Source organism: Malaclemys terrapin, chromosome 2, assembly GCF_027887155.1.
Source record: "Malaclemys terrapin pileata isolate rMalTer1 chromosome 2, rMalTer1.hap1, whole genome shotgun sequence".
NCBI classification, from domain to species: Eukaryota; Metazoa; Chordata; order Testudines; family Emydidae; genus Malaclemys; species Malaclemys terrapin.
In genome coordinates, this window is record NC_071506.1 from 28,560,900 (window position 1) to 28,577,676 (window position 16,777).

The 16,777-nt window shown below is 41.4% G+C and overlaps 1 protein-coding gene across 4 annotated transcripts in view; it reads left to right on the forward strand.

Annotated features, from left to right (window-relative positions):
* Window positions 1-16,777, forward strand: part of CSMD3 (CUB and Sushi multiple domains 3) — a 1,152,075-nt gene that overhangs the window by 117,545 nt on the left and 1,017,753 nt on the right. For all 4 annotated transcript variants that reach the window (XM_054020295.1, XM_054020294.1, XM_054020296.1 and 1 more), the window contains exon 2: window positions 7,143-7,365. In XM_054020295.1, coding sequence (XP_053876270.1) covers window positions 7,143-7,365 — 223 coding nt within the window. The remainder of the gene's footprint in view (window positions 1-7,142; window positions 7,366-16,777) is intronic.

The following is a 16,777-nucleotide window of genomic DNA, read 5'->3' on the forward strand; positions in this document are numbered from 1 at the left end:
CTGAAGTCTTGCACAGCCTTGCAAGAAGGGGCAGAGTCTTCTTAGATACCCTTCCATCTCTATATAGGTGAGGAAAGAACTCATGCCATCTGGCTGAAAGAAAGGTAGCATCAGCCTAGATATGGGACAGTGCTTGGGGGAGACTCTGGAATTCTTTTGACTCTGATGCACTAAAGGTGAATGTGCTGGTTCTCTAATAGAAAAGTTATAGGAGAGGGAAGAATGCCTACCTGAGGGGAAACCTCTCTCTTTCTGTTGGAAGTTCAGGGAATCTACCTCAGATCTGTGACTCAAGCCCTGTGTTAGACTTCTGTTGATTTGAAATGTAACCAGTAATAGCTAGCTATGCGTATTGAACCATAGAGGAGAATTACCCCTTTTGAAAGGCATTGTTGCTCTCAAATGGGGTTCTAATCAAGTGGGAGAGGATATTTTACTTTATAGTATGGGCACATAGGAATTCCCGTAGGAAGTCATTGAATTGGCCATAATATTTTAAGCCAATGCCAACAAATACTGGAACAGAACTGGCCTCTTTCATCCCTGCTCCCTGCAAGAGGGATGAATTTAGCCCAATATCTTCAGAGGAGCTTAATTGTCTTTGTTATAGCTTTAAAATGGTTATGAATAATAGATTAGAAGCTAAATTCCTAAAAACATCTTCTCTTGTATGTAGTTTTATTTATTAGAGAAATTCTATAATGTCAACATATTAGTGCAATTTCTGATAAGCTTGCAGAAAGGAAACACTCCAACACCACTTCTTGTCCATGAATAACAAAGCAATTGAAGAACACTTTAAGTGTTTTGAGGCACAAAGGTGAAATGAAAAGGCAATGTGGCCAATTTTAAGGAATCTTGACTCTACTGAAAGTTTTAAGAGCGGATCTGAACAGTGTTTATTTTTTACATTTTACAAATATAGGATCTGTAACATTTTAGCAGTGTTTACATTGTTCCACTGGGCATGTCTGCTGCTTTTATGGAGCCAAAGAGCTTAGTTTAAATGTAGAGAAAGGGTGATTGAGGAAAATGGAAGGAAGGAGGAGAGAAGAGAACCCCAAAATATATAAATATTGCTCTTGGGAGAATATTATTGTAGAATTAGAATAGATAATTGTATTTGGTTTTACTCTTCCCTGCCTTCTTTTGCAAATGGGTAGCCACCATACTAGAAAACAAAGTTGCTGGCATTGTTGAAAGCTAGCTGTAAGAAGTGATATTTCAGGATAGGTTTGAAAGAGGGGAGAAAGCTGTGAATTACCTAAAGGTGGAAACTATGGAAGCATTGGGTATGGTTGAAAAAGGTGCAGAATTGAAAGTAGGAAGAAGCAATTAAAGTCCTGAAGGGAAATGCAAAATGTAGGACATGGAAGAGAAAAAGAGTAAATGCAATCTGATAAATAGATGGGAGAGAACTGGGTAGAGCCTTGACAGTGAGTTGAAGTGTGAACTTGGTATGAAGAATGAAAGTCAGTAAAAAGACAGGTAGGAAGTGAGGTTTATTTCTATGATAGCACAATGTTCTGGAAGGAATGGAGGAGAACTAGGGCATGAGTCAGGTTTTTAGCAGTAGAATCAGAGAAAATGGGTTGATTTCAAGATGTTGCAAGGAGAAGGTGACTGGATTTGGTGAGAGTATGTATTAGTGGGAGGGAGGAACAATAGAGAGAAGTCCAAGAGGGCACTTAGGCCTGGTCCACACTAACCCCCCACTTTGAACTAAGATACGCAAATTCAGCTATGTGAATAACATAGCTGAAGTTGAAGTACCTTAGTTCGAACTTACCGCGGGTCCAGACGCGGCAGGCAGGCTCCCCCGTCGACTCCGTGTACTCCTCTCGCGGAGCAGGAGTACCGGTGTCGATGGTGAGCACTTCTGGGATCGATTTATCGCGTCTAGACAAGACGCGATAAATCGATCCCAGAAGATCGATTGCTTACCACCGTACCTGGAGGTAAGTATAGACCTACCCAAAGACTGCATGTCCTGATTAAAGGGAGGACAGGGGAGTTAAAACTAATAGAGCAATTGGGAAGAAAGAAAAGTTTAGAAAGAAATGTGGTTTAGTAAGAAATATGAGAGATTTATTTTGAAAAGGTAGTGGGTCATCCATGGAGAGAGAGGAGATGAGAATAGACAGAATGGGATGGATTTCTTTCTCTAAGGCAGCTGTCACTGACATGTAAGTGCTGAGATCGAACTTCAGCCATAAAGCTAGATTTATGGCACATCTGTGTAAAAGTGTTAGCTGAAACCATGGGAGCAAGTGAGAACACCTACGAAGCAAGTGTGTGCGGGGGGGGAGGGGGGAGGAGCAGAACAAGCATGAATACATGAACACCACCAACACGGAAGGAGGGAGAAAGAAGAATAATTGAAAGTGGCACTGAAGGTGAATTCAAAGGAGTAGGAGGAGACTCAGAAGAGTAGTCACACCAAAATTCATTGAAGAGATGATTCTTGAGGAGAAGGGATTGGTCCATGTTGTCAAAGGCAATAGAGAGACCAAAGGCAGAGTGTAGAACAGTGCGGCTTAGCCATGGCAAGGAGAAAGACAGTTGGTTTAGTAAAGGGGGTGGAAGCTAGTCTGAAGTGGATCAGAGTCTTGGGAATGGAATTTTGGTTCTATGTGTAGACAGATTTCTGAAGGAGCTGGAAGGTGGTGCAGTGGAATAAGGATGATGTGACTGAGGGAGGTTTTAAGGATAGGAAACACAATGTGTGCTTGAAGATGAATGGTAATGAGACAGAGGAAAGAGTGAGAAGCAGGAGAAAAGAAAGAGGTTGGAAAAATGGGGAGGTGTATTACAGATGTAGAGACCTTAAACATAAAGACTGGGATAAAGGAGGGCATATATGAGAAGAAAGCAGAGGCATGTGGAGAACTCAGGTGCTACTGAATAGGCTCAATTTTGTCCCAACATTAATGTGGCAATATTCTGGGTACAGATGCTACAGTAAAAAGAGACAGAGAAGGTTTTGTGTTTAGGACCATTTTTGGCAATTGATTAACTGTTTTGTTCTTGGGTTTTTTTGTATTGTAATCAGTGTGACTGAATCGACCACATGTTATGACGATGGATGCCGCGATAAAACTGGTTAAGCAAAAGAGCAGTTCTTGGAAGGCAGGGAGATTGCATGCACATGTTTGTGTGTGAGAGAGAGAAAGAGAGAGAGCACTTTTTTTGGCTAGGAAGAGGGTAGAACTGAAAAAGAAAAACTAATCTTGTAGTGGGCAAAGTTAGAGTAGTCATTGAATTTTCAGGAACAGGAAGAGCATAGGTGTGCAGTAAGCACATGTTGTCTTCAGAGAGGGGAGTGAAAGATGCAAGTGTAGGGGAGATGGTAGAATTGAAGAAGCCTATGACCATGGAGCCAACAGAATGGACAATGGACAATCAAGAATAGGACGAAGCTGACAGCACTGGAAAAGTCAGAGTTTGACAGACTGAATGCTGTGGGAGAAATGAAATCTGAGGAAGCATGTGTGAATGACAGATGTTAAATAGGGAAGGGAGAGGGAACTATGCAAAGGTGGTGAGAGCAAGAACGATGCTCCATCAAGTGCATCAACCATGTTTTTACAATGTAATTAAACATGATCAATGTAAACAATCTTTTGCAAATCGAAAAGTTAGAATCAGAATAAATAAATTGAACTTAATAGAAATAAATATGGGGATATTGTTCTGATTGTATTCATTTTCACATTTAATTAAGTGAATACTTCCCTTTTTACTTAAAGCTTTTGCAGACTTTCTAGTCTGAGGCACCATTCTCTTGAAATGAGAATGAAATAATTTGTAACTAATACTTACATTTTGAATTCTGTGTGCAGCTCTGAGATCTACAGATGAAAAAGACCACAATACAAAAGTGCTAAGTGTTATCACTAATTATGTCTTATGTAAATAATTTAGATGGTTTTTAACATCTAATGAGAGCCGGTTATTAAATAACCTTATATTGTATGTTGAATATTTCCAAGTTAGACCATTGGAGTTGAAGAGTTCAAGTAAAGAAGTATTACAGAATGAATTACCATCTGAATGCAGAGATTAAAGCAGTTGGCGTATAGTTTCCGTTGACATGTTCTCATATTAAAGGTCAAAAAAGCATAACTAGTCAAAATCAAACTTCAGTTTTGTTTTTGATGCTCCAGAACTGAATAAATATCTTATGACACAATGTATATTATCATTTTGGTAACCATTACCTCTCTCTGAAAGATAATATAAAATTATGCCGTTTTGCAAAATATGAATAATTAATTGGATGAGGGAAGAATAAAGATGTATATGTCGAAGAAAAAGTAGATTCCTAAAAGATGAAAAATCTGAGCAGAATGAGGCCCAATATTAATAATGTTATGTTCAGTATTAACTGTCACTTAATCTTACATGATATTTCATTGTTTCTCTTCAGTTAAATCCTTATTTAGAATACGATAACTTTCATCTCCTGTTTAGGTAAAAAAAATTTTCATCATATCCTGTGTATCTCTATATTGTATTTAATAAGCAAAATAATTCTAAAGAAATTGGACAACATATATGCTATCTTTAAGCAAGGGGCAGCACATAGTGGCAGTGCCTTAGGAGTAGACTAGAGACTGAATTATGACTTTGGGCCACCCTTCAACCTCTCTGGTTCCCACTTTTGCTCTGGAGGGAGGGCTGAAAATCTTCAACAACCTCTTACTTAGTGCAAGTTGAGGAGGCAAAGTCAAGGCTCACCTGTTTGGGTAGGGAGGGGAGTAGCTGTTCTTTCCCTTCCAGCACTGTGATCCACAATGAACTTCTGTGCAGCTTCAGACTGTTTGCTAAAATCTGCTACTGTTTTTAACTGAATGTATTCATCTTATATTATTAGAGCTGGCCCAAAACAAATAGAAAATGCTAGGTGCAGCTCTCCATCGTGTTCTTCCTCTCTTGTGTTCGAAGATGGAGTTCCAGTATAGATACAATGCTAGAAAGGCTTAAATTGATGGAGATTTTAGAAAACTTGTTACTGGGAAGGTTGTGCTTCTCCTGGATCTTTGGGAATTCCATTAGGGATTCTGTGGCACATAACTAGTAAATAATTCAGCTTTATTTGGTGGAGTCTTTTCCATACAAACTGTATCCCAAAAGTTTTTAGAGAGGTAAATTATACAGTCTGAGTTAAATAATAAATAAAAGATCATTTTCAGATGAGATTTAAAAACAGATCGAGTTGATGAGGCAGAGATGCAGGAATTGATAAATAAAACAGACTCTTCTGAAAATGGAAGCTGCTGACAGCTGAAAGTGGGGAAGCAAATCTGACATGAAAACGAATCCTCGGAGCTAATTTACAGCAGCTGGTAAAGCTCATACGGTGTGACTCTAAGACCAGACAAGGCAATTCCAAAATGCCTTCCCCACAGGAGCTTTCTCTTTCTTTTGGTGTTGTACACCTATGGTATGGTGCTATGCAAAGTAAAATAGTAATAAACTGAGTCCCATAAGTGCCAGCTTCTATCTGCCAGTGAGGGAGGTAAACATAGACATAGAAGATAGGAAGAAAATGGATCTGTTCTTCCTACTACTAACCCAGGGAAATGTATTTTATGGAATGATCACATGATCTTTGTAGAAGATTTCTGCATAATGCTTAAGAGGATGGGATGGACAAACATGCTTGTCAACATGCATGCCTGGGGAAAAATTATTTAATGAGTTAAATCATATGCATGTGAGCTGTGTGTGTCAATATTTAGGATTTGTCCATATTATGGCTTTTATAAATCTATTTACTGAGCAACATTACATACTCTGAAAATACACAATACAATTAATCATACAATATAAATATATTAAATGTAGCTCATCCCACTTTGAGACATTAAATATCATCCAGCAAGTATAAGAAAATAAAACTAAACCATAATGCACGTAATCCACATGGCTCTATGACTATCAGCCTACCCCGCTCCCAAATCCTGGGGAAAGGGAGCTGGGAGATGGATTTAGGAGGAAACCTGGAGGGCTAACAAATCTAATTTGTAATTGATCTGGACTAAGGGGATGCAGGAGTGAATTCCAAAATAAAGGACTCCTCATGCATGATACTCTGCTAGCAGTCCCTTTCCTCATATAATAAAGGAGGTCCAGCTCAAGTGCCTTAGCTGTGGCAGTGTGGCACAAGAAGAATGACAATCTCTCAGGTAATCAGGCTGTGAACTTTTCTTAGTTAATAGTAATACTTTGAGTTCAACCCAGAAACCTATTAGCAGCCAATGCAGTTCCTTACGCACTGATATAATGTGCTTCCAATGGGAAATTCCATTTAATAACCAGGTCGAGACATTCTCTGCTAGTTTCAGTTTTGGAACAGCCCCCCCCCCCCCCCAAAAAAAAAAGTTAATTACAATAACCTAATTTGGAGGTGACACATATATCATTGGAGAAAGAATATTGTATTAGTCTTTCATAGAAAAAAATACTCCTGACCAGTCATCATTTCGATGCCCAAGAGCAGCCTAGAATCTAATACCTAATATGCATCTGTATTACAAACTGTGGTCACTGTTCCTCTACCAAGAGAGCAAATATAATTTGTCAGTTTTTCTGCCTCCTTTCCCCAACACACTGGCACAATCTCCATCTCTCCTGAATGAAGTCACATGCAGCTAGCTACCCCTTCATTCAAGATTCCATCCAAACTCATTTAGATAGTGGCTTATATCATCTTAATAATGATATAGCTTCTTTACAATGATAACATTAGCTGTGAGGGAATCAGCACTGTTTTCCCCTCTTGAACATTAATTTTCTTCTATTTGACTGCTTCAAATATCTGCCTGTTGCCAGGAGTCATGGACAAGCAACTTCCTTAGAAGACGTTGAAAAAAAAATCACATTTCTGTATAGTTGCTACAAAATGTTGTCCGGAGCCTTCCATATTGCTTGTATGACATTTGACTTCATTATATGTATCTTTCTACAGTACATGGTCATGATATTCTAAGCTTTGTCTCTTCTAAGGTAGCACAGGACATTTACATGTCATGATAATTTATTTTGCTGTTTAATAGAGGCCATGAATTCCATTGGCATATTTTACTGTATTTCTGTGTTAACATGTTATTAATCTACTCTTTTTTCTCTTCTTTCAGGGTTTATTTATACCTGTGGTGGAACTTTAAAAGGTCTTAATGGCACTATAGAAAGTCCTGGCTTCCCATATGGATATCCAAATGGTGCAAACTGTACATGGGTAATAATAGCAGAAGAACGAAACAGAATACAGATTGTCTTTCAGTCTTTTGCTCTAGAAGAGGAATATGATTATTTATCATTATATGATGGACATCCTCATCCTGCAAACTTTAGGACAAGGTAAATGATGAATACTATCCTATTACAATGTATTTTTTCTGTTGCTGTGTTAAATGTATTTAACAAGATCAAAACTGAGGTCTTTTAAGTATGTCTCTTTACTCAGACAAGAAATTGTATAGATTCTATGAGATGTGCCACCACATTTGTCTAGAGGAAATAGATAAATATTTGTAGCAATGATAGCAAATTTGTTTTTTTTTAAACCTAGAGATGTTTTTCTCATTGTTAAAACTAATATTTATCAGCTCGCTTTTACCCCTGGGCTGTGTGCACACAGGCCTGTGTGCAAAGTTCAGTCATTAAGTTTTGGAGCTTCCAAAGAGATGTTCACGAAAATATGTTCCAGTAGCATGCCCCAGGTGCTTCCATACTGTAAAGGGGAAGAGTTTCAGAGAGATGCAAGACTTTTTTAAAAGAAGTATTCTATTGCAATATTTTACCTTGCTGCAGGAGTTCATGTGCATTCTCATTAAGAACAAACCCCTTTTTACCTTACTTTCACACATAACTTCTGTACTCGGAAAGATAATGGAGCAAATAATTAAGCAATCGATTTGTACAATCTAAATGATAATAAGGTGATAAGTAACAGTCAGCATAGATTTGTCAAAAACAAAAAATGTCAAAGCAACCTGATAGCTTTCTATGATAGAGTAACAAGCCTTCTGGATGGGGGGAGCAGTAGATGTGGTATATCTTGACTTTAGTAAAGCTTTTGATACTGTCTCGCAGGATGGTCTCATAAACAAACTAGGGAAATGCAATCTAGATGGAGCAAAGGTAAGTAAGGTGGATGCAAAGCTGGTTGGAAAACCATTCCCAGAGAGCAGTTATCAGTGGTTAACAGTCATGCTGGAAGGGCATAACGAGTGTGGTCCTGCAGGGATCAGTTCTGGGTCCGGTTCTGCTCAATATCTTCATCAATGATTTAGATAATGGCACAGAGAGTACACTTATAAAGTTTGTGGATGATACCAGGCTGGGAGGGGTTGCAAATGCTTTGGAGGATAGGATTCAAATTCAAAATGATCTGGACAAACTGGAGAAATGGTCTGAAGTAAATAGGATGAAATTCAATAAGGACAAATGCAAAATACTCCACTTAGGAAGGAACAATCAGTTGCACACATACAAAATAGGAAATGACTGCCTAGGAAGGAGTACTGCAGAAAGGGATCTGGGGGTCCTAGTGGACCACAAGCTAAATATGAGTCAACAGTGTAATGCTGTTGCAAAAAAAGCGAACATCCTTCTGGGATATATTAACAGGAGTGTTGTAAGCAAGCCATGAGAAGTAATTCTTCTACTCTACTTCACGCTGATTAGGCCTCAACTAGAATATTGTATCCAGTTCTGGATGACACATTTCAGGTTAGATGTGGACAAATTGGAGAAAGTCCAGAGAAGAGCAACCAAACTGATTAAAGGTCTAGAAAACATGACCTCTGAGGCAAGATTATAAAAATTGTGTTTGTTTATTCTGGAAAAGAGAAGACTGAGAGGGGACATGATAACAGCTTTCAAATACAAAAAGGGTTGTTACAAGGAGGAGGGAAAAGAATTGTTCTTCTTAACCTCTGAGGATAGGACAAGAAGCAATGGGCTTAAATTTCAGCAAGGGAGGCTTACGTTGGATATTAGGAAAAACTTCCTAACTGTCAGGGTGGTTAAGTGTTGGAATAAATTGCCTAGGGAGGTTGTAGAATCTCCATCATTGGAGATTTTTAAGAGCAGGTTAGACAAACACCTGTCAGGAATGGTTTAGATAATACCTAGTCCTGCCATGAGTGAAGAGGACTGGACTGGATGATCTCTCAAGGTCCCTTCCAGTCCTATGATTCTATCTTTGCACTGACTTGGACCTCTAGGTATCTTGTGCTGTCAAATATACTATGTATCTTGTGCTGTCAAATTCATGGCCAGGTAAAACATGTCATGGACTCTGAAATCTGGTCTCCCCCCATGAAATCTGGTCTTTTGTGTACTTTTACCCTATACCTTTCAGCGTTTCTCAAACTGGGGGTTCCAATCCAAAAAAAGGGCCGTGGGGGCTGTTACAAGGCTATTGTAGGGGGGTTGCATTGCCACATTTACTTCTATGCTGCCATCAGAGCTCGGCGGCTGGAGCGTGGTGGTCACTGGCTGGCCACCCAGCTCTGAAGGCATTGCTGCAGCCAGCAGTAGCACAGAAATAAAAGTGGCAATACTATACCACACCACCCTTATTTCTGCACTGCTGCTGGCAGTGGTGCTGCCTTCAGAGCAGTCAGGAGAGGTTCCTGAAGGAATGTCTGACCTGCACCCAGGAGTAGCCCCTGCAGGGGAAGAGGAAGTCCCATCCCTCCATAGCTTTGCCAGGACCAGCAGCTGGAGCCTGGTGTATGGTAGAAGCCCTTAGCTAGGGCACCCCCAGCCCTGCCCTTCCCCAGCTCCAGGCCCAGCGCCCTGGCGTTCTGGGTTAAAGGGGCCTTGGACTGGCTGGGGAGAAGGGTGTGGGCGCCCAGCTCTGAAGGCAGCTCAGCTGCCAGCAGCAGCGCAGAAGTAAGGATGCCAATACCTCAACCACCCTACAATAGCCTTGTGACACCCCCATAGCCTCCTTTTGGTTGGGATTTCCCTGGTTATAACACCATGAAATTTCAGATTTAAATATCTGAAACTGTGAAATGTTTTATTTTAAAAATCCTGTGACCGTGAAATTGACCAAAATTTACCGTGAATTTGGTAGGGCCCTGCCTATGTAAATACTGATTTTATTTATTATAATCATTGTAATAACACACGTCCTTCACAAAGAAAATGCAATACCATCACAAAAAGAAAATTAGGTCAGAACAAATTCTCCATCTCAAATTTTTGTGAGGATGAATGCTCTCTGTCACTCGAGTAATATCCAGTTGGGGACTGGATAGTGCATCATGCATGATTGACTGTTTGGCCTCTGTTTGTATTCCCACAGCTGCTTTTATATTTCATGTCGTATCACTGCTTGCAGATAATATAGATATTTAGCTCCAGTCCAGTTTTGAGGCTCTCCCTGAGGTTGAGGGAATCAGGTGCATTGTCTGAAGAAGGTGTAGGTTTGCTCATATGAAGAATAGAGTTAATAAGGTCTCTGTCTTATTTGAGACCTTAATGATTACTTATTAGTAATTTCTACAGTGCCATAAATGAGCATAGTGCTTTACAGAAGAAAAAAGCAGGTGTCTACCCTTAGAAGCCTAAAGTCTAATTTAGTACCACAAGGACTGATAAAGGAGCAGGGAGAGGAGAGGCACAAAGGTGAGTGCTGATTATTATGGGAAGAAGTAGAAGAAAACATTAAAAAATTGTGAATACTGGATGCATATAACTGGCAAAACTTCCCCATGTAGACAAGCCATGAGAGCCAAATCATTCTTCTATCTTTAACCTATATATTTTTTGGGCTGCAATCCTTGTCCTAAAAGAACTTCTTTTTGTTCCCAGACTTTGTTCATATGGGCTGTGGGGGAATGTCACCACTTGTGAGCCAACATTCCAGAATCCCAAACCTTATCCAGCTTTGTATTTTATGCTTCTTTTCCAGTCCTAGGCATGTTCAAAATTTTCAGTTATTAGCACACCTAAGCAATTGTTTTCACATCATTATCTAGCATTAACTGGCTTGGATCCATATAGATGTTGAGTAATAACAGTAGGAAAGTATGGAAGATGTCGCATTCTACTGTTTTTTATTGTATGGTCTCCAATATGTTTGACTATTTTTATGTCAAACTGTAGAGAGAGAAAATTGCCTGAGAACATATTCAATGTACATGAACAGTTTAAGGCTGTGAAGTGAATAAAATTCATTTAATATCTCTCAAGATAATATATTTTTGAGTCCTCTATTAAGGACCACGGTTGCAGAATGAAAGTATTGTTTCTCCTTTTTGATCTGAGCAGTTAGCCAAAATCCAGGTTTTTGCGAGTTGTTTCCCTTAGGTGGAGACGTGATGACAGTGTCAGATATTTCTCTGATACAATCCTCTTTATTTACCAAGAATGTATATAAAGGATTGTTTCCTTGAATATAGTAGCAATCAAGACAGGAGGCCATTCCTTTGCTAACAGTCCCAAGCCTCTTTCCAGACAGCAATCAACTCCAAAGCTTCTCTCTCACACACTGTTCCATCCAACAATTTCCATCCCATGCATTTGCATTCAGACCCAGAGGAAAACCGTTCAGACTGCCTGGCTCATCTACTCCAGCCTTGCATGTGGCCTGTGTTTTGGATGGTTTGTTTTTGCATAAAGGAGCTTTTTTTGCATTTATCCTAAATAAAGGGCAGTTACTACACCCACCAGCTTCAGTGAGGTTTCAGCGTATTTAAAGATTGTGAAATCAGTGACTCCAAAGAAGAAAACTTTATATAAGGTTTGAATATGGCATTTTGCAAATGGTCTTCTTTAATTATAGGCAGGGGTTGGAAGCAGCACCCAATATTAAGGTTGCCCAGTACTTCCCATTACACCTCTACCTCAATATAACGCTGTCCTCAGGAGCCAAAAAATCTTACCGCGTTATAGATGAAACCGCGTTATATCGAACTTGCTTTGATCCACCAGAGTGTGCAGCCCTGCCCCCCTGGAGCACTGCTTTACCGCGTTATATCTGAATTCGTGTTATATCGGGTCGCGTTATATCAGGGTAGAAGTGTATAAGGCTCTTTATTCAGTTGCTTATAACTTTGCCAAATTTTAACCATTTGATCTGAAATTGTCCATGCTGGATATCTCCCTCATACTGAACTTTTGGAGGGAAGAAAAATTTGACCAAAATAGTTCAGTCATTTTCCAAAGCAAGGGCAAAGTAAAATGTATTATTTTCCCCATTGTAACAACTTCTGGTGACCCTTGCTTTGAAAAGCTCCTGCACCCAATTCTTTGAAGCAGGGACTTGAAATTTGGCAGGCAAGTGGCCTTTGTGTTAAGAATGTGTTTTTTTGTCATCCCTGGGGAAATAAATCCAAATTCGGCCAAGTTATACTCCTATGAAAAATCTGTTGGTACTTGCTCAGTACAGAATTCTTAATTTTAGCAGCTAAACTCCCCAAAGAGGCAATCTTCACTGAGCATGCTTCAGCTTGGGGCAGTTACAGCTCTGGGCCAGGGCCAGGTCTGAGTACTGGCAATGAGAGCAGGGAGACTCTACTGTCCTCTCAGTGACCCCCATCCCTGCCCAGTCCACTGATGCCCAGGCAGTATGGTGGAGGAAAGTGCCTAATTTGAATGCAGAGGAGACAAAAGTTGAAGCTGGGGTGGGGTGAGGGAGTAGTTTTAGGCTCCTTGTCTGGGGGGAGAAAGGAAAGAAAACTAGAACTGAAAAGCTGATAAGAGGGAGGAAGACTGGGAATTGCTGGGTAAGAAGACTGGACTGGAACTGGAAGACATGGAGGGACTGAGAGTCACTAGGGATGGGGGGAGACTGACATCAGATGAGGAGCTGGGGGAGACTGGGATTGGCTGGGCAAGGGACCAGGAATTGATAACTTGTGTGTGCATGTGGGAAAAGGGGTGAGAGGGAAGGGAGGCAGGTCTGATGATATTAATATTGAAGCTTTTAATTCCCCAGAGTGAAATACAGAAAAATTCTGGAAAGTTATTATAGGGCTGTTGGTAGATTAAATCCACCATCAACAAAGTCCCCATAATTATTTTCATTTGCCTTCCCAGAAGGATAGCAGAACTCTAAGAAGATATTAAAAGGAGCACCTGCAATCATTTACAACTTGGTTACTGAGCAGCTCTGACAACTTAAATTACAAAAGTTCCCTTCCGCTCTCTCCTGTTTGGATAATGGAAACTTATTGTAGCTTCTTTTGGAGCTTGATGTAGACCAGTAGTTGTCAACATAGAGGTGATGGATCTTACTGAATCTTTGAAAGTTTCCATTATCATCAGAGGATACTCTTGGGGTTCTCTCAAAAACATATTTATTGTGGAGAAGATACAGGTGTTTTTTTCCTCTCTCTCTCTCTCTTCACTGCTCCTCTGTCTAAGTTGGCAAGCAGAACAGAAACAGTGTGAGTTGATTAGGAGTAAATTAGGGCCTCGGCACTTTGGAAGCACCTTTGAACTGCTGAGCATTGAGTCATTGATTTTTTTCCTTTGAACTGATTCATACAATGCTCTAGTTTTGTCCACTATTTGGATGGAAAGCATGACGAAAGGAAGGAATAACCTGTGGGGATTCAGAGACCAAAGAACAAAACAGTCTGACACTGTTCCCTCACAAAAATACAGAAAGTAAAGAAGCACAAAGCACCAGTCATAGATCAGTGAAGAGATTTAAAAAATGGAAAATAAAGATTGAAGACCAACACAAAGAGAAAAATGGCAATTTAAAACAAGCAAGCGAACAAGATGGAAAATGAGACAAAGTTATAAAAGAACACAATGAATACAAACAAAAGAACAAGGGAACATAAACTGAGAACAAAATACAAATAGAATATGATGTAAATTTTATATATATATATATATAAAGAGAGAGAGAGAGAGAGAGAGAGTGAATGCAGCTAATAGTCTGAACAAGAAGAAAGTCATACAGCAGTAAACACAAAACAAAGCAGTGGCATAGGCACCAACTCCATGGGTGCTCCAGGGTGGAGCACCCAGGGAAAAATATTAGCAGGTGCTTAGCACCCATCTGCAGCCAAATTCCCCCCTACCCTCAGCGCCTCCCACCTGTCGACGGCCCCGCGGATCAACTCGTTCCCCTCCTAAGCATCATGATCAGCTGTTCTGCGGTGTGCAGGAGGCCTGGGAGGGAGGGGAAGCACCAGGGACTGGGCGCGTTCAGGGGAGGGGGCTGGAACTGGGTGGGAAGAGGTAGGGATGGGGTGGGAAGACACAGGGTGGGGGTGAGGGCTTAGGAGAAGGGGTGGAGTGGAGGCAGGGCCTGGGGTTGAGCACCCCATGGGAAAGTTGGAAGTTGGTGGTGGGATATGAGCAGTGGGATAAAAGAAACAAAAACAATTGAAACCGAAATAAAAGTAACAGAAAACCATGGCAAACCAGCATTTTTAAAAAGGTATTAACATTATCCAAGAAATATTAGTTTTTAAGCAAACAATCCTTTTATGTAGACAGCTCACTTTTGCATTTTGGAGACTGTGTACTGCTTCAGTATAATTTCTGCATGAATGTTCTTATGACTATGACCATATACATAAAGCCCAAAGAACAACAGCATGCAACAAATGAGTTATAGTCTTGAGTGTTTTGGTGTGAAACTGACTTCTGGGATGACTATGAAATTGAAAGATGGCAAATTAAACTGTTAAAAGGAAATACTTTCTCAGACAATGCACAATTAGTATGTTGTTCTCATTCTTCCACTATACCACAGAGGCCAAGAGCTTGGATTAGATATTTCTATGGTGCAATGGGGTATACAAACCCCATATTGGACAAGAAGGGGTTAAGGAACTGCTCTGGGCTCAGCCAGCTGTGCCCTGCCACAGCTGAAAGGCATGCACAGGTTGGAGGTGGTGCTTAAAAGAGGAGCAGAACAGCTTATATGTGGGCAAACCAGAGAAGAGCTTCAACCTCAGCTCCTGAGGAAAGGGATGAATGAAGTTAGGAGCTTCTCAGACAACAACTGCCTGAAGACTCTTCCCTGTGGGAAGGGAGGGTTGTCAGATCCTGATATACTCTGAGAGAGAGTCATTCCCCCCTCTCTCTTATTAACTCTGTTTGTTTGTATTAATTCCCCTTGCTTTTTGTTTATGGACTACTCCAGAAGGGGAAAGATTTAAAATGACCTGGCCAGAGGGCTAAGTTCCAGGAAGAGACATGCCACCACAGAGGCAGAGCAGCCACCGGCCCCAGGCCCCAGCAGAGAGAGAGCTGCCATGTTACACCCAGCCGTGAGGAGGCACCAGAGATGAGTTGACCCCTTCACAAAGATGAGGGCATCCTCTCTACCTCTGGAGAGGTGGAGGACTGACTGACCCCGATGGTCAAGTACCCTAACACTAAAGGCTTGGGTTGGTAAGGTGGATAACATGGAGCTAGTCATCTTCTCAAATGGATAACTGAGAATCATCAGCAGCAACGGGCAGCCCAGTGGCAGCAGCAGCAACAACTCCTGCAGCGAATTGCCATCTACCAGCTACAGCTGGTCTGAGACTTAGGGAAACAACAGTAGGACAGCAGCAAAGACTGATCCAACAGTTAGGAGCCCTGATGCAACCTAAGGGTCTCCCTGGGGTTTCCCCTCCAGGGGCTTCAGCCCTGGGCTCAGTGGCCCTGCCTGTGCCAGTGAAACTTACAGAGATGGGCCCTGAGAATGACCCTGGTAACATTTGACAGAGTGGTGACTGCAGCCCAGTGGCACCTTATTGGATGGGACCATCAGAGGCCGCATATCAGGGGATAGATGCAGTGTTGGCTTAAGATTATGTGCAGGTGAAAACAGCCATACTTGACTACCTTGACATCATGAAGGAGACCTTCTGTCAGAGGTTCCGTGGGGAGAAATACCCCCAGCCATGTGGTAACCCCAAAATTAGACCTATGGTGGAGGTGATTAAAGACAGAAATGCAAACTAGAGTTGAGGAGATGAAACTCATTGTTGTCAAGCAGTTCACCCACATACTTCTAGCTGGGTATAGGGACTAAGTGCTCAAATACCTCCCAGAATCCCTAGCCGATGCTGTCTGGCTGCTGAAAAATTTATTTAGTGTGGAAACAGCTCTGGGCACATCACAGAAGCAACTGCATGAAGCCAAGGGCCCCCCTCTACTAAAGGCAGAATCCAACCAGGGGAATTGGCAATCAGACAATGTGATCTCAGAAGTACCAAGCTCTAAAGTGCCCAGCAGGCTGCTTGACCTGGACTGGACCTCTTGGGAGACACCAGCAGTTCCGATCTCAGCCTGGAGAAAGGCCCCTAGAACTCCCACAGACTCCTCCACTGGAAATTTTGGGGTGGGAGCAGATTAACTAACCACATAGGAAAGGGCTACCCCAGAATTAGGCCCAGGGCCAGCGGCCACAGGATCAGCAGTGGGGGCTTGCTTTTCATGTGGGCGCCTGGCTCTTTGGTATCACAAGTGCCCCTGTATGGAGCGTGGTTATGGGCAGGTGTGGTCAGCAGAGAGCCATGTCTGTAAGCAGACCCTGACTAAAGTAACGGTCCCTGTTCAGATAAATGGTCAGAGGTGACAGGCCTGATGGATTCTGATTGTGGGCAGATCCTAGTCTGGGGTGACTTGGTCCCAAACTTTGAGGTGCTCTGGAGACTCTTTTTACAGTGTACCCATAGAGACATTAAAACAAATCCCAGTGCACTCATGCAGTTGACTTTAGGGGAAAATATAAAGTTCTTCGAAGTGGGGCTGGCCTTGACACCAGCCTACCCCATTATCTTGGGTCATG